Here is an 18,528-nt window from a genome sequence, read left to right on the forward strand (position 1 = left end):
GAATACAGTTCGTGTCGTCAACGCATCCTTCATACAATATCACTATGCCCATCTGTTTGTTTCCTTTCAACTTTTTTGTGTTTGTTGTAAAGTTAGAATATCTTCGATCTAAGTCAATGCATATGTTCTATAATTAACTGATTCGTTCAGTTGAAGTAAACTATCTTATCCATCTGTTGTCTCGAAAGCTCCTTTCAGACTTCAAATATTTTATTATGTGAGTAGTCTGCTTTCTCTTTTTGCACGATTAGAGCCGTTCCATTTTTATAAAAGTCGACTTTGTAGTTTAGGGCTTTGTATTTCAGACCAGGCACTTCTCTATTTATTGAATTTCTTTCCTCCATCTGTAACTTTTTGACGCGTTTTGACAATGAGTTTACTGAAACTTTTTTGTGTTGGGGTCGTCCCAAATCTACCGTTTCAACCTTCTAGTCGGTCATTTCAATCTCAGTAAAAAATTTTAGTTTGATTTGTTTCAACTGGCGTTGTTTTAGTTTCCTTTAAGTCGGTCTAAAACTGCCTGAGGTATAGGGAAGAACTTGACAAACAACGTGTGGTTGTACAGACTGCTGGAGCCGAACAACTCCATCTTGAACATTTGGTCTATAATTGCCTGATATGTTCATTATTCATGCTCAGTAAAAAACCTTTTACATTCCCACGTTTGAGGCGGGTTTGAGGGTTGGTTATTGATGTAAACCATTGCTTGTGCCATGGTTAATATTCCTCTGCTTAAAGAATTTTCACCTTGGTCCCATATAGTGTCCCTGCTGGTCGTTATAGTAGGTCATCTTGCTTTGTTATAATAGTTTCCTTGCTCTGTCTTCCTTACATTGGCTCCATCCATCCTTGAACTTTTCCTCTTGTTTCAGGATTGGAACAACGAATTTGTTGCATTCTCGTAGCTACATTCCCAAACTTTCTTCTACAGCTTTGTTAATAGGTTGTGCTTTCTCCTTTAAGTATACCTAATGTACTCAAAATACTCCTTCTAACCATCCAAATATACACCTCTGGGCTATTGTTTCCCACTGCGGGCAAAAATCTAGATCAACTCCTGCTAATGCGCCAATAAACCGCTTTTCTTATAGGAAAAAAATGACGAATCCACAAACAAAGGACCCTATGTTTCAAAGCACAAAGCAAAGCCACTCATGATAAAAAATCTTCTAGTTCAACACCAAATGCTTGGTTTATGGATATCTTGGAAAAACATTCCGAGAGTTAGAACAGATGGACCACCATACTGGCTAATCATTGTCGGTCCAAAACACAAGATACTGTTGAACAGCCATACCATTATGGTTCCAAAAAATATTCTTAGATGTGAGAAACTGCTTTGACAATATTCGTTGACAAAATTACATCCAACAAAACTTGACATTCTGACTGTTGAAAGTTCTTTCAAATCAGATGAGTAAAAAACTATCTGCGTTCAAAAAATGATAAACCAATATTTCATTGTCGACCCAAAACCATTCTGCTTCTTGGTGTCATTGACCGGTTGTATAAAAATGTTAAGAGACTTAAACCAACCACAAAGGTGGTGAAGCAAATGAAATGTCATATGACGACAAATATAGACACTTCTCCATGGCAAAGATGAGACAAGTTTTAAATATTTACAATAGCCGTAAAAAAAGGTTTGGGAAAACCACTCCCCCGAAGAATGAAAAACAACCCTGACTTAGAGAAAGGACTATTATATTTAATAATTTAGTCAAAAAGAGCACAAACAAGAAAAATGCCGGGCTTCAAACTTCAGAAAGGTGACAAAGTAAAAATAGAAATACCTAAACGCGACCCCATATGAAAATTACTATTGACTATGACAACAATGGAACCCGACTATGTAACTTCACATTCGCTCGTCGTAAAAATAGAAGCAAGCTATACAGAGAATATTATGAAGTTTTAGGCAAAACATGGCAAAATGTACAGACTGCAAAGCAGAAGATAAAACTACTATTGTCAGACACTCGTTTCAAACTTGTCCAAAGTTCAATGGTATACTTTCAAAGACAGTTCCTAACAAATTATAAGACAACTCCTGACGAATATGCTAAGAAGTTGAAAATGACGACTAAGCAATTCTATACCATGCGTAAACTGTCATGTAAGGTGGCATGTATTCTTTACCCAAGCCTGTTGGATTTGTTGTGAAAGTAGGAGATGATTTCCTCCTGGTTCAGTTGGTCGAAAAGTCTTTTTTGCTGAATGGTTAATAATCTGGAGATAAAAACGTCATTGCCAGCATAATATTCTGAGTTGTATAATGGTGGTCTCCTAATGAGTGGCTATGGTCGCCAGAAAAGTTTTGTAGTTCTGTATGAGTGTGCGGTGGAAGGTTGCTTCTTTTAATTTTCTTCGAACCACCTGTTTCCTTTGAAGAGTTTGCACAATACAAAACCTGTCGACTATTTGTTCCCATGCACACAACACCAAACATTACTTGAGACCTCTTGCTTCCATAGATGTATAAATAGAACCTTACTGGGTTCATTAAATCAAACATATGAGACATTATAGGATTGTCTCTTTTGAACTTAAAATATAGTGCAACTATTTCAGGTTTCTTCTGGTTTGTGTAAGAATATTTTTTATAATATAATCTTATGTTTTCAGGGTAGGTAAAATCTTGACTATAATATTTATTTCTGTCATCTATATAATAATATACTATTCTCGTTTTTTCTATTGCATTATATCTTTTATATCTATAATAATCTAAATATAATGTTTGCTTTTGTTCATCTGCATGTAGTGTTCCTTCGTCATCTACATAGTCATAATAATATGGTGCTGGAGCTGGGTCAGGCAATGTCATATCTGCCATTTCATAAACTCGGAAATATTTCTTTTGTTCGTCTCCATATAAGTTAAGTAGCAGTGTTGTCAATGGAACTTTAACTTGTGTACCATCATTCTTTATATAGCTTACAACATTTCATTGTTATTTTTCGGAATGAGTTTATACGTATTACCATTTTTTAAGGAATGTACAAACTGCCATCTAAAATATTTATTTTCTTCATTGAAAAAAAGTCACCAACAATAGTTTCAATATTTTTTTGTGTCCTATCAAACTTTGGTATATTTCATTGACATATGTTTGTCTGCTTTCTTTTCAAGGCTAACGTTTAAGTCTGTTATTTCAGATATAGAATGTGTATGTCCAAAGCACTTTTCCTGTTTAAAGTTCTTGTAAGTTTGTAATATTTGCAATGGTATGTGTATGGTTCTTGTCTGCTTTCTTTTCAAGGCTAACGTTTAAGTCTGTTATTTCATGATATAGAATGTGTATGTCCAACGGCACTTTTCCTGTTTAAGGTTTCTTGTAAGTTTGTAATATTGCAATGGTATGTTAGTCCAACGGCACTTTTACTGTTTAAGGTTTCTTGTAAGTTTGTAATATTTGCAATGGTATGTGTATGTCCAACGGCACTTTTACTGTTTAAGGTTTCTTTGTAAGTCTGTTATTTCAGATATAGAATGTGTATGAGTCTTTTTAGAATATTCGTTTTCAGCTCTCGTCACTTCACTTGACATTTTATTGTCAACATATGTTTTGTCTGCTAGTTCAGGATGAGTATGTTCTTTTGTGTGCATAAGCATTGTTAGCTCTTTTCTTCTCTTTTGCTATTGCATCGTCTACATATTCTTTGTCAGCTTTGTTGTCAACATCTGTTTTCAAAAGAAGTTTCATTTATAGGTTTCTCGTTTAAAGTCTCTTTTGTTGGATTTATACAGACAGTATGGTTCTTATTGTCTTGAAACAGAAACTCATCTGTCATTGGGTTTATTGTCAGTTTTAAGTTTCCTTCTTCAATGACTCAAATATCTTAGAATAGTTTTGAAAGTTTGTTGTGTTCTTATTAGAGCTTGCATAATGAGTGTCGGTTGTGTTGTATTTCTCTCATGGAAGCAATATCTTTCGACATTTTTATTCTAGATAAAATATGCTTCCAATAGAAAAAGAAAATTCAAGAGTTGCTACAACTAAACCTTAGATGAACTTTTTACTAATGTCGGTCAAAAGTTTGAGACAGAGACCGTAAAGCATGAAGGCATACGTTTGACTACCCATTAGAATGGTTAAGAGACCCATCTGTCACAAAAGCTATTGGCTTTCGTAGAATGAAGTTCATTTCAGAAGCATACATGGTTTCCCATTTACGGTCGGTTTGAAGTTCGATACTATAACAAAGAAAAACGTATGTATGAGAAATTTGAACAGGGAAAACTTTTACAAGTTAGTTGCTTCGTAAACTTAGAAACAACTCTTCAAGCTTTTCAAGAAAAATAAACATATACTATATCGAATATGCAAAACAGTATATAACACTGATCGAGGAGAATACCATCTCGATATTATTTATGACAGGAAAAATGCAACTGTTAAAATCAATAGAATAGAAGACCTTGGAGAAAACGTTATATTTCTACAAAATATAAACAATTGGCATGGTATAGATTTATGAGGATGTTAAATCAGCCTGCAGCATATCCAGTACACCCAGACTTTTATGAAGTCGAAAACCCTAATGGAACATATGAAAATATTTTCGACCCAGATGCTATTATTGTTCATGCTTCATTTTCTGGTGCGCAAAACTCTTTTATGTCTGATGAATGATTTTTACGAAAAACCTACAAAGTATACGAACACCAAGTGGAGAGTATTTCAGACTTTCAAGTATGGTTTACTACAGATGGAAGAAAAAGAATAATTCCATTATACCATGCGTTTACTTAGAAACTTAGTTTCATATACACTACTATCGAACGGTAAAAATATAATTTTTTAATACGGTTGAGGTGTTGGATTGGTTGCCAACTAGACTGTGGTGCAGGTTCAGGCTGTTGTTATAACAGGAGCTTGCTCTTCTGGTTCAGGTCTTTAGTATAATACCAAACAAACTGACCTACCCTTTTACCAATATTTTTGACACCGTTCCAAATTCCTCTTCCTACGGTTTTTATTCCATTCCATATACCTCTTCCAACATTTCGAAAGAAGTCCTATCTTACTGAAGAAACCCATTTTACTATATGTAAAAATCTAATGTCCGCCTAGTCTCTTATTTCCTGTTGAGTTCCATAGCATTCTTTAACTGGAGCTCATACATTCTGTTTCTCCTCTGGTAGAAAACATATTCTGTGGTAACCTCCGTGTTCGCGTCATCTGCATAAAGTTGTTTATATCCACTTCAGGGTTTGTATAAAACTCTTTCCATCTCATATTTGCATACATGGTGGCAAACCTAACGCAGCGTCATTTGACATGGCAGTTTGCATTTGTACATCTGTTGGCACTTGACCCTAGTTTGCCATTGCAGTTTGTATTACTAACTTCATTTGGAATATTCTCTGGGTTTGGTTGTCCAGTGTGTCTGTGCATTCGCTAAGTTCTGTGCGTCCATTTAATATTAGATAAAAAATATCTCTTACGTAGTACATATACTGAACATTTGCAGGCATTGGTTCACTTATATTCTCTATATCTTTCTGCCACGTCAAATAAATAAATGACACAATGGAAAAAACCTAAAACAAGTAGTCCTATTTCAAACCACATTTACTCTAATAAAATTTCTTTGTTATGACACTTTCTCCGGTTTATAGACCTCTCTCATATTCTATCTTGTCATATCTAAACTCATAGTCATGTATGTCCTCTAACCATCTCATAACGGTTTCCAAACCACTTTTATCGGGATGTAAGTAAAAGCATGGATGGTTATGTAAAACGTCTAAAGTTTCCTAAAGAGTCTCTCAAAGTCCAGTCTACTTGGTATGAAAATCCATGTGTTATAGAACGCGCGGTGCCACTATAAAGAAACATTTTCCTTGTCTTATAATTTTTCATTACAACTCTGCCAATGACATCTACACAACTCTATACCCTCAATATATTTTTCTATGTCCTTTTGAAAACATTTGTATAGTTAAGATATAAAACTTTTGACATAAGTGTTTCAATGTCATGAACTCTTATAGAACCACTATATAATAGTCTAGCAGATATACTATCCCAGTCTATATATTCTGCTTTTTTCAAAACCTCTCTCACAATATTTTCTTATCTAATGGTATACGTTCCATCTTACCTATAGGTATCTTTTCTTTTAACTCTTTCAATATATTGTTTGTGTCTGGAATATGTTTGAGACGGTCCATATAGTTGTCGAAGTCATTGCATATAATCTTTGAGTCTGGGAATATTGTATGGCACAAATGGGAATATAAGAAACTCCACCGAACAAATCTACAAATGTTAGACCATTCGGTAGTTTCTTTAAGTTCTCTCAATATAATATCTTTACATTTACTCTTATTCCAAAGAACGGTAACGAGGTTTTGTAAAATTCATTATATATTATAAATAAAAATGTTTTTTCCCGAAAAGTGACAGAAAAGTGACAAAACATGAAAACATATATAAATTTGTGAAAAGTGAAACATTATATAATGTTTTCGACCCAGAAGAAGGCTTCTTCCCAGAAGCAATTGAGGAAGAAGAAGAGTCCTCCGAATTCACACCAGAAGACTAACAATTTTCCGAATAAAAACTTCATTTATACTAAACATCTTCGGGGCTAGAGGGCACGAAGTGCCTGGAAGCCCCACTACCTTTTTTTTTTTAATAAACTTTATCTTTATCTTTACACCTTTCATCACTTCCAATATATTTATATCTCAGTTTTGATTTATTGGTTTCATATTCATTAGCGTTTAATAATTCACAGTCTTCCTTTTTAAATAAATGTTTTATGTATTCAGGATTAACAATTCTATAATATTGCTTCCCTTTAAATCTTTGAATATAAACAGGAACACCATCCTCTAAAATTCGATAATCTATTTTATCTGTTTTACTTGTTGGGTCATTTATGTAAGAATAAAAAAATAAATTATTTTAAAAATAACTTTAATTTTTTAATGGTTTATTTTTTAAAAATTTTTTATTTTTTATTTCATTATGTATGGCTGAGTGTAAATGTCTTACAATTTTGAAAAATTTTTAAATCTTGATTTATTCAAAAACGTAAGAATAAAAACCGTAAGAATCATACATTTTTTACTTCATATGTTAAAAAAAATGATACAAAATCGCTCGATATTGTATGAATTCTTACGTTTACAAAAAAAGTCACAAAACCCATCCTATCCTACTACTAAGGGCGCCAAGCGAAATTGATCATGCATTCAATTTTTATTTATTTTTTTTCTAGGCCGTGAAAACATAAATGTCTGTTCAGTCTCCAACTGAGAAGATTGTTATCACAGCAGACTCTATCAAGAACATTTCTAACACTAAGAAGTTACAGGAAATATGCTTGCAACTTTATAAGAATCGACACAACTTGATAGATGTTAATAAACAACTCGCTCAGCAGTTGGCGAGAGCACAACAGCGCTCCCAAGAAGCATACAATGAATTAAAAGAGCAGAGCCAACGAATGATCGAATTAGAACATCAGAATGAATCTCTTGAATATGAAAATAAAGAACTTAAAGCAAAAACGATCAGTTTTGTCGGGGAATTCCCCAATACGAGTGGCATCAATCAAGCTGATGACTCAAATGAAACCGAGATCAAAATTCGGAAATTAATGAGAACAATTAATAAACAGCGCAGAGACATCGCCGATCTGGAACAGAAAAATAAAGAACTTCAGGAAGCTGCAACAAATGGGCCTTTGATGAAGCTCCCTGCCTCTGAAGGTGGTCCAGGTCTTGACGAAACGAAAAGCGCTCTTCTCATTAAGCAACTATACAGAGAAAACGCACGCTCGAAAGTACAGATGGATTCTCTTCGTAAACAATTACAAGATAAAGACGAAGAGATCAAGAACCTCAAAGCTGCCACAGATCTCAGCAATTCTCGAATTTCTGAACTCTCCGGTATCATTGAAGGCGAGTCCAAGCTATCTGAACTCAAGACTCCTCCTTCAAGTCCTTCTTATCGCAATTTCATCGATCGTGGAAATTACAAGGATCGTAGAATGAAACAACTTAAGGACCAGCTCGACCAGACTGAAACGGAGATCGAGAACGAAGAGGGCAAGACCGAAAATCTCAACTACTCGCTCAATGAAATGATTGATTTGGTCGCAGAAAGACGCCGCGCTTTACAAGAGTTAAGGAATTCTCAAGGCAAAGACGAAGAGAAGCTCAAGAAGCAGATCGCCAAAGTTGAATCTGAAAAGACAAAGATCGAAGATGAAATAAAGCACTTACAAGAGGACGAAGAGCCACAAATCAAGAAACTCAAAGATAGACTCGACGAAACTACTACAAAAACTCAGATTGCTGAGAAGAAACTCGGTGAAATGAGAAAGACCATCGAAGATTCTCGTCAGAAACTTGCCCAGAGGAGACAAAATCTCATTGAACGCCGTAAGGAGTTAACCAATGATGCCGAAAATACCAATACTGAGCTCCAATCCATCAATAATCAGATCCAAGAAATTGATTCTGAGTTTAACAAGCTCAACGGCCTTGTCAACAAAGTCCAGAGCGATCACAGCAAGAAGAAGTCCGCACTTCAAGAACAGTTGGCCCAGAAACAGAAAGATCTCAACGATCTTAAACGTAAACAAGCCGAAGAAAAGGCCAGCCGCGAAGCAGAGATCGCCAAGATCAATGATCAACTCCAAAAGACCATGAAAGAGTACAACGACCTCAATCAGCCACAAAATGTCGATCTCAAGAACGAAATCGACCAAGCAACCAAAGATCTCAAAGAACTCGAGAGCAGAGTCAACAAGAAGAGGGAAGAACTCTTCGGAAAGAACAACCAACGCGTTGCCGAGCTCAATAAGTTGAATGAACAACTTAAATCTAAGATGGACGAGATGGTTAAGGCCGACCAAGAGCTCCAGTCCGCCAAGGATGAACACGAAGCCAAGAAGAACGAGCTCAAGGCCGAAATCGAAAGCGTATCCGATGAAATTTCGAAATTAAAGGACGAACTCGAAGTTATTCCTGACTTTGAAGTTGACGACCTCAAAGATCAACTCAATGAGCTTCTCAAAGAGAAGGAAGAGCTCGAGAAAGAGAAGATTAAGAACAATGACGAACTAAATTCAAGTATTATCATGCTCAAAGACGAAATCCAGAAAGAGAAAGCCAACAAAGACAAGATTTCCGAAGAAAAGAACAAGAGAGACAAAGAACTCAATGATGAAAAGTCCAAATTACAAGATGAACTCGACAGTTTACAATTGGATGAAATTGAAAACGAAAACGATCAATTGTTTGAAGAAGTCGAAGACCTCAAATCGAAAGTTGATGATGCCAAGATCTTGTACAATGACATGGTCGACAAAATCGATGACTTGAAACAACAGAGATCGAAGGTAGAGCAGAAATACAAAGATTTAGAAAAACAAAATAAAGAAAAAAGTGACGAAATTGAAAAAGTTTCCAAAGAAATTTCAGAGTTAAAGGAGAAACTTGATAATTTGAACCAGTTCAAAGACAACACACCAGAGCTCCACCAAAAGGTTGATGCAATGAACGAACAAATTGTCAAGAAATCGCAAGAAAACGAGAAAATCCAAGAAGAAATGAACAAATTGAACGAAGAATTGCAGCATTTGGAGAATGAAATGGAAGAAATCGAAGTAGTCAATGACGAAAGAGAAACAATCCAAGAAAAGATTGATAACATCAAACAACAAATCGAAGAAAAAAAGAAATCAAATGAAGAAATCCAAGATATAATGAATTTGTTGATTGAAGCCGAAAATGATGCACAAAAGGAACTCGATGACATTGAGATTGTTGAAGCCCAGTCTGAAGAAATCAGACAGAGAATACAAACACTCCAGGATAACTTGCAAGACAGAAAGAAGTTAAATAACGAATTAACCGAACAAAACAATAAATTACAAAAAGAATTGAAAGATTTACAAAACGAACTCGACCAAACAGAGTTAGTCAATGATGATTCTGAGTCATTGAACAAGAAACTCGATGAAATCAAGGAGCAGATCAACGAGCGTAAGTCACAGAACGAAAACAACACAGAACAAAATGAAAAACTCATCGAAGAAATCGAAAAATTCGCTAAAGAATTGGATGAAATTGAAATCATTGAAGATAAAAGTGACAAATTACAGGCGCAAATTTCTGAACTTCAGAAACAAATTGATGAGAAACAGAAGAACAACGAACAGACAGACAAGTCCAACAATGATTTAGAACACGAGTTACAGATAACTAAACAAAAATTGGACTCAATGTCAAGTGTCAAAAATAATTCTGATTATCTCAAATCAGAAATTGAAAATGTCAACAAGGAAATCGAGAAAATCCGTGATACAAACAACAAACTCAAGCAGGAACTCCAAGACAAGAACAAGGAGCTTGAGGAAATGACGGATATCGCTGATAATTCCGAAGAACTCAAAGAGAAAATTGATTCAGTCAATGAAGAAATCACAAAACGTGTTGCAAACAACACAACTATCGATGAATTGATCAGACATCTCCATGAAGACCTCAAGAACGCAGAGGCCAAACTGCAATCAATTCCACATGTTGACGACAACACAGATTCTCTCCAGAAATCATTGGATGAAGTTTTAGCACAAATTTCTCAGAAACAGAGAGAAAACGACGAATTGAATGACGAAATCAGCAGACTCATCCAGGAAAAGGAAGAAAAGACTGATGAACTCAATAACATGGAAACAATTCCAGATAAAAGAGAAGAAATCAGTTCCGAAATCGAAACCGTCAAATCACAAATCGAAGAAAAGAAGAAAAACAACGAAAAGATTGCAGAAGAAAACAAGAAATTGGCTGAAGAACTCGAAAACCTCAGACAAACACTCTCTAAGATGGAAACAAGTGACCAACCACTTGAAAACATCCAAAAGGAAATCGAGACAACTAAACAGGAAATCTCCGAAAAACAGAAAGAACTCGATGAGCTCAAACAAGAATTAGAACAAATTAAAGATGAAGATCAATCCAAAGCTGACGAGATTTCAGAAGAAATTGAGAACATCAAGACACAAATCGATGAAAAGAACAAGAAGAATGAAGAAATCGCTAAGAACAATGAAGAAAAACAATCAGAACTCGATGAAAAACTCAAAGAATTACAAGATCTCGAAGAAATTAAAGATGAAACAGAAGAAATCAATCAACAAATCGAAGAAACACAGAAAGAAATCGAAACAAAGAAGCAACAGAAGGAGAACAACAACAAACTCAATGAAGAACTTGATAAACTCAAACAAGATTTGGAACAAATTGAAAATGTTGAAGATAATGTTGAAAAACTGACAGAAGAAATTGAAAAAGTGAAAAGTGACATCGATTCCAAGCATCAACTTAACAACGACATCAAAGAAGCCAATGAAGTTGTCGAAGAAGAGTTGAACAGTTTGAAGGAAGAACTCGAAAAGATCGAACCTGTTGAAGACAAATCCGATGAAATCAGAAAGGAAATTGTCAAAATCCAGAAAGAAATCGAGACAAAGAAGGCAACAAACTGCGGAATCAGCGAATCCAATGAACTCCTCAACAAGGAACTCAATGATCTCAAGAACCAATTAGAAGAAATCGCTGAAGAAAAGGATGATTCAGAAGAAATCAAGGCAGAAATCGAAAATCTTCATAAATCAATCGAAGAAAAGAAGGAACACAACGCAAATACACAACAAAACAACGAGAACATGAAGGAAGAATTGTCCAAACTCCAAGAAGAATTCGATCAAATCGAAGTTGTTGAAGATAAAGCTGAAGAAATCCATTCAGAAATCGAAAAACTCAAGTCACAAATCGAAGAAAAGAACACAACAAACAATGATATCAAGGAAGCTAATGATATCTTGAACGAGGAACTCAACAATCTCCAGAAACAATACGATGAAATCGATGTAGAAGAAGATAAATCTGAGGAATTATCACAAAAAGTGACAGACTTACAAAAACTTCTTGAAGAGAAGAAATCACAAAATGAGACAATCAAATCCGGAAACGAGAATATTCTCAAGGAACTCCAGAGCTTGCAGAACGAGTTAGATAACATCGAAGTTGTTTCATCATCATCTGAAGAAGGAGAAAAGAAGATTGAAAAACTCAAACAAATGATTTCTGACAAACAAAAGCAGAATGAAGAAACAACTAAACACAATGAAGAACTCGATAACCAAATCAAAGATCTTGAGAATGAATTGAACGAAATTATTCCTGTTAAAGACAAATCCAATGATTTGCAACAACAAATTGAAGAAATCAAAGATAAAATCACAGACAAACAGAAGAAGAATGAAGAATGCTCACAGCTCAACACAGCTTTGAAGGAAGAATATGATCAGTTGAAGAGCGAATTCGATAACATTGCAGTTATCGAAAGCAAAGCAGAAGAAATCCAACAAAAGATCGATGAAATCAAATCCGAAATCGATCAGAAACGTAAAGAATACCAAGATATCAAAGAAGGAAATGATTTGTTGGAAGAAGCTTATACAGAGAAACAAAAGGAACTCGAACAAATCGAAGTTGTCGAAGACAAGACTGAAGATTTGCAGAACTTGATTGATGAAATCACAGAGCAAATCAACAGCAGGAAATCGAACAACTTAGAAAGACAAGTTTCCAATGAAACATTCGAGAAACAACTCGGCCAATTGAAGCAAGAACTCAATGATTTACCACAAACAGATGATAACTCCGAATCTCTTAAAGAAGAAATAGAAGAGACAAAGAAGAAACTCGCAATGATGAAGGACGAATACCAGAGAATGTCTGATGAAGACAAATCATTGACAGATGAATTAATCAGAGTTGAATCTGAATTGAATGATTTAGAAAACCAAAAGAATGTTTTGGAGAATGAAACAATTGTCAAAGCTGAAAAGAAGATGCAGAATGATAATACAATCATGGATCTTCGTAACAAGATTGATACACTTAAAGCACAATTGCAACAACAAGAGAAACCACAAGAAGACATCGAAAAACTCAAGAAAGAATATCAGGAATTGAAATTCCAATTCGATGCAAAAGTTTCTCAAAACAAAGAAGAAGTTTCTCATTCCGAAAACGAGCTCCATTCTCTCAAGGAAATGTACGACAAGATAGAGAAAGTTGAGCAGCAACAAGTTGACTCCCTCAAGAGCCAAATCTTATCTGTTAAAGCTCAAATCGATGACCAGAACAAGAAGAACGAAGAAATGAAGAAACAAATTGAAAAACTGACATCAGAAAAAAGTGACGCACAAAATGAACTTGAAAAAGCCGAAAACAAAGTTGATCCAGACGAATTAGTCAGGCTCAGTGAAGAGATCGAAGAACTCAAGTTAGAAGCCGACGAGAAGAAGAAGCAGAATGAAGAAGTTAGATCTTCTTTGGAAGAAGAACTTTCAAAGTACAAAGAAATCCTTGAGAACTTGAAATCAGATAATCAATCAGATATCCACAACCAAATCGATCAGATCAAGGACAGAATCAACGAGAAACAGCAAGAAAACGAGGCAGATAACCAGAAATTGCAAGAAATCATCAATAATCACAAGAAACTTCTTGAAAACATGAACAAGGAACACGAAGAAATCCAGAAACAAATTGAACAAGAAGTTGACAAGAATAACAAGGAAATCGACCAGAAACAGAAAGAAATCAATGAAGTTAAGGAGAAACTCCAACAGGCAAAGAAAGAAAACGAAGACGACAAGGTAGAATTGCAAAGACAAATCGATAATTGTGGAAGAGAAATCGAAAAACTCCAAAACGCAGGAGACAGCGAAATCGATTTACTCAAACAAGAAATCGATAAGAAAGAAAAAGAAAGACAGCAGGCAACAGAACAGAAACAGCATGAAATCGAAATGTACAAAGCTAAGTTACAACATAAAGAACAAGAGAATGCTGTAAATGCTGAAAAACTCCATAACGAAATCGAAAATCTCAAGAAGAAGATCGATTCTCAAGAAATGGAATACAAGAATTACAACGAAAGTTTGACAAAGATCTTGGACAAACTCAAAGTCAAACTTGAAGAAGTTGAGGAAGAAAACAGAAATGAAGATGAAAGAGCTGAAGAAGTTGAAAATCTCAAGGCACAAATCGCTTCCAAACGCAAACAAAATGATGCAGAAAACGAGAAATTATCTCAAGAAATCAATAAACTCAAAGAAGAACTTCAAAATCTCCAAGAAAACACAGAGATAGAAGAAATGAAACAAACAGTTGAAGACTTGAAGACACAGATCTCTGTATTCGGTGATCCAGAACAAGAAAAGATCAAACTCCAGAAGGAAATCGACGAACTCACCGAGAAAACAGAGAAATTGGCTGAAGCTGATGATGAAAACGACAAATTGCGTGAACAAATCGAAAATCTCAAGAACGTCAAATCACGCGATGTAGAAATCATCGATCTCGGTGAAGAAGAAGATGGAGAAAGACAACAATTAGTTGAAGAACTCAACAAACTCAAGGAAGAATACGAACAACTACAAAACACAGATGACATCAATGATTTGAAGCAAGAAGTCATCGATTTATCCAAACAAATCGATGAAATCAAAGCATCAAACAAAGATGCACAAACCAAATCTGATTTACTCAAAGAACTTTCTCAACTCAATTCACAAATAGAAAACATAATCCAAGAGGAAGAAGACAAAGAAGAAATCAGATCACATATTGAAGAAATCAAATCTCTTCTTGATAACAAACAATCAGAAGAAGACGAGAAAGAACTTGATGATCTCAAGAAACAGTTAGAAGACAAACAAAGCTTAATCAACAAACTCAAAGAAGATATCAAATTAACTAAGGAAGAAAACGAAAAAGCTCAGAAGAACATTGATGATTTAGAACAAGAATTCGATGATCTTAACAACGAATACGAAGAAGAAAGTCAATTTGATGAAGAAAGAAAACTTCTTGAAACAGAAATTGAACGTCTCAAACAATTAATTTCTGAAAAGAAGACACAAAACAAGGAGAAAACAGATAAATTGTTCAAAGAAATCAATGACTTGACAGAAGAATTGAATTCATTAGAAGATGACAGTGAAAACAAGGAATTACAGAGCCAAATCGATGAACTCAATGAACAGATCAATTCCGTCAAAGAAGAATCAAATCCACAACAAACTAAAGAGAATTTGCAGAAAGAACTCGATGATCTCAACAACAAATTACAGCAAATGATTGAAGACGAAGAAGAAAACGAGAAACTCAAAGAAGAAATCGATGCTTTGAAGGAAGAACTTAAAGACAATAAGTCACAAGAAGAAAATCAACAGCTCAAATCTCAGATTTCTGAATTACAAGAACAAATCAAACAGAAACAAAATGAAATTTCTGAAACAGAAAATTCACTCAAATCTCAGATTTCTCAATTACAAAATGAGCTGAAAGAAAAAGAATCAGAAAGAGGCGACAAATCCAATTCTTTGTACAAAGAAATCGATTCACTCAAGGAGAAGATTAACAACCAAGAGATAGAGAACAAGGCAGACTCATCACAGTTATCAGATCTACTCAAAGATCTTAAGAAGAAACTCCAAGAATTGACAGAAGAAAACGAAACAATCAAATCAAAGATTTCTGAAGAAAAAGAAAAATCTAAATCAGAAATGGCCAAATTAGAAGAAGAAAAGAAGTCATTGAACAAAGAACTAGAGAATGTCAATGATGACGAAGACAAGGAAATGCTTGAAGGAGAAGTTTCTTCACTCAAAGAAACATTAAATCTCAAGAAACAAATCAATGAAGAACAGAAACAAAAATTGTCACAAGAAAAAGAAAAATTGACAGAAGAATTGTCACAGCTCAATGACAACGAAGATTTGAAGAAAGAGATCGAGCAAAAGAAGGAAGAACTCGAGAAGTTAAAGAACGATTCATCATTGTTACAAGAACTCCAAGATCTCAAGAAACAAATCGAAGAGAAATCTGAAAAACAAAATCCAGAACTCTTGAAACAAATTGAAGATTTGAAGAAAGAAATTTCAGAGAAAGAAAGCGAAAACGATTTAATCACAGGAGAAAAGAACACTGTTGAACAGCAGTACAACAAATTAGTAGAACAAAGGAAGTACTTGGAGTCAACAATGGAAGCAGCGAAGAAGAAAGTTTCTGATCTCAGACAACAATGCGATGAATTGTCGATGAAGAACAACCAGTTCAGAATCGACAACGAAAAAGAATTCCAAGAAATCAAGAAATCAATTGAAGAAATCAAGGGCCAGAGAGAGCAGCTCGCAAAGAAACACAACGAGGATAAGAGGAGAGCAAGAGAATACAACACTCTCGCACGCCAGAAACTTACAGACGCTCAGCAAAAACTTGATGCAGAGAAGGCTAAAAATGAAAATCTTTTGAAGATGATGTCAGAACAAGAAAAAACCGTTTCTAATTTGGAGAAAGAATCAGAAGATTTGGAGCAAAAGAACAAAGAACTCGAGCAGCAAATGACATCAACAGGTGACTTCTCACAAGATAAGATAGAAGAGCTAAGAAAGAAGAAGGAAGAATTGCAGAAATTGAATGATGAATTATCTCAAAAACAAAAACAAAATATCGAACAATCAAATTCCCTTCAAAATGAAAAAGTGACACTTTCTAATGAAATTGAGTCATTGAAGTCCAGCACTGAAGCCATGGAGAAAGAGTCCACGGAGATGGAAAAGAAGCTCGAGGAAGACAAAGGAATCATTTCCGAGAAATCCAAAGAAAAAGAAGACTTGGAAAAGAAATCTAAAGAACAACAAGAAAAAAGTGACAAACTTAAACAAGAAGTTGCAGAATTACAAGAGAAAGCAAAGAAGATCACAACAGAAAACACAGACTTGAATGATAAGATCACAGATTTAGAGATTTCCATTTCAAACGCCGAAAGAAGGAAGAAAGATCTTGAGGAAGAAATCGAGAAATCATCAGCGAAATCATTGCAAGAAAAGGAGAAAGAACTCGAAGAAATCGCTGAAAAGAAGAAGAAAGAAGTCAGAGAAATGAAGAAACAACACAAACAGAACATAAGATCCTTGGAATCTTCAATTTCTCTCCTTGAACAAGACATCAAATCTCTTGAAGAAATACAGAATTCTTCCAAGAAATCTGAACAGGAAGGACTCCAACTTCTCGATGAAAAAGTCGCTGATTTGAAGATAAAGAAGTTCGAACTCGAAGACATCATCGCAGACAGAGATTCAGAACTCAAGAAATGGGAGAAAGAACTCCTCGAAAAGAATAAAGAACTTTCAGAAGTAAACAGACAAATCAGAGCTTTGAAAGGAGATAAAATCGACCAAATCAAGGAAGACATCAAAGATATCGATGAAGAAATAGAATCAAAGAAGAAGAAACTCAACTTAAATACAGTTGAAGATAACGATGAAGAAGAAGAGGAATCATCAAAGCCAAAGATCTTCACACCAACAATTTCTAAACCATCAGAACAAGAAGACAACAAACCAAAGATCTTCGTTCCAACAATTCCAAAACAAAATGAAGAAAACAAGGAAGAAAATAACAAACCAAAGGTATTTGTTCCTGTTGTTCCTAAACAAACAGAAGAACAAAAGAAGGAAGAAGAGAAACCAAAGTTCTTTGTTCCAACAACTCCAAAGCAAAATGAAGAAAACAAGGATGAAAAACCAAAGATTTTTGCTCCTCCTCCAGCTCAACCGAAATTATTTGTTCCAACATTTAATAAACCATCAGAACAAGAAGACAACAAACCAAAGTTCTTCGTTCCAACAATAGCTAAACCAGCAGAACAAGAAACAAAGAAGGAAGAAGAGAAAGAAGAAGAAAAACCAAAGACGTCTGTCCCAGAGAAACCAAAGTTCTTCGTTCCAACAATTACAAAACCAGCAGAAGAAACAAAGAACGAAGAAGAAAACAAGCCAAAGATCTTTGTCCCAACAACACCAAAACAAAATGAAGAAGAGAAGAAGGAAAAAGAAAAGAAAGTTGAAGAAAAACCAAAGGTTTTCGTTCCTCCTCCAGCACAACCAGAGAAACCAAAGTATTTCATTCCTCCAATGCCTAAACAGAATGAAGCAGAAAAGCCAAAATTCTTTGTTCCACAAGTAGTTAAACCAGTTGAAGAACCAAAGAAGGAAGAAGTCAAAGAAGAAGAACAAGAAAAAGTAATTTTCATTCCAACATCTGCAACAAAGAAAGAATCAACAAATAGTTCTCCTTCGAAGCCGAAGTACTTCGTTCCAACATTCAATCAACCACCAGTTCCAGAAGAACAAAAGAAGGAAGAAGTCAAAGAAGAAGAGCCAAAGAAAGAAGAAGAAGAAATCAAAGAAGAAGAACCAAAGGAAGAAGTGAAAGTGGAAGAAGAAAAACCAAAGATTTTCACTCCTCCAAAATTCGGACAACCACAAACAGAAGAAAAGAAAGAAGACTCATATGAAAAGCCAACATTCTCTTTATCCAATGAAAACAAAGAAACAGAAGAAGCTCCACCACAGCCAAAGCCATTCTTCTTCCAAACACCTTAAGAAAACGTCAACAAACCATCATTCTTCACTC

General features: G+C 35.0%; 1 protein-coding gene across 1 annotated transcript, besides 1 other annotated feature; it reads left to right on the plus strand.

Moving 5' to 3' along the window:
- Positions 1–3,350: part of a mobile genetic element that runs on past the window's edge.
- Positions 3,351–7,245: 3,895 nt separating this feature from the next.
- On the plus strand, positions 7,246–18,497 carry TVAGG3_0540230 (biological adhesion protein; the record flags this gene model as incomplete). Its single annotated transcript, XM_001312903.2, has 1 exon — positions 7,251–18,497. One exon carries the CDS (start codon positions 7,251–7,253, stop codon positions 18,495–18,497), a length of 11,247 nt encoding a protein of 3,748 aa, XP_001312904.1.
- Between the last annotated feature and the right edge of the window lie 31 nt (positions 18,498–18,528).

This window comes from Trichomonas vaginalis, chromosome II (assembly GCF_026262505.1).
Source record: "Trichomonas vaginalis G3 chromosome II, whole genome shotgun sequence".
In the NCBI taxonomy this organism is placed as follows: Eukaryota; Parabasalia; order Trichomonadida; family Trichomonadidae; genus Trichomonas; species Trichomonas vaginalis.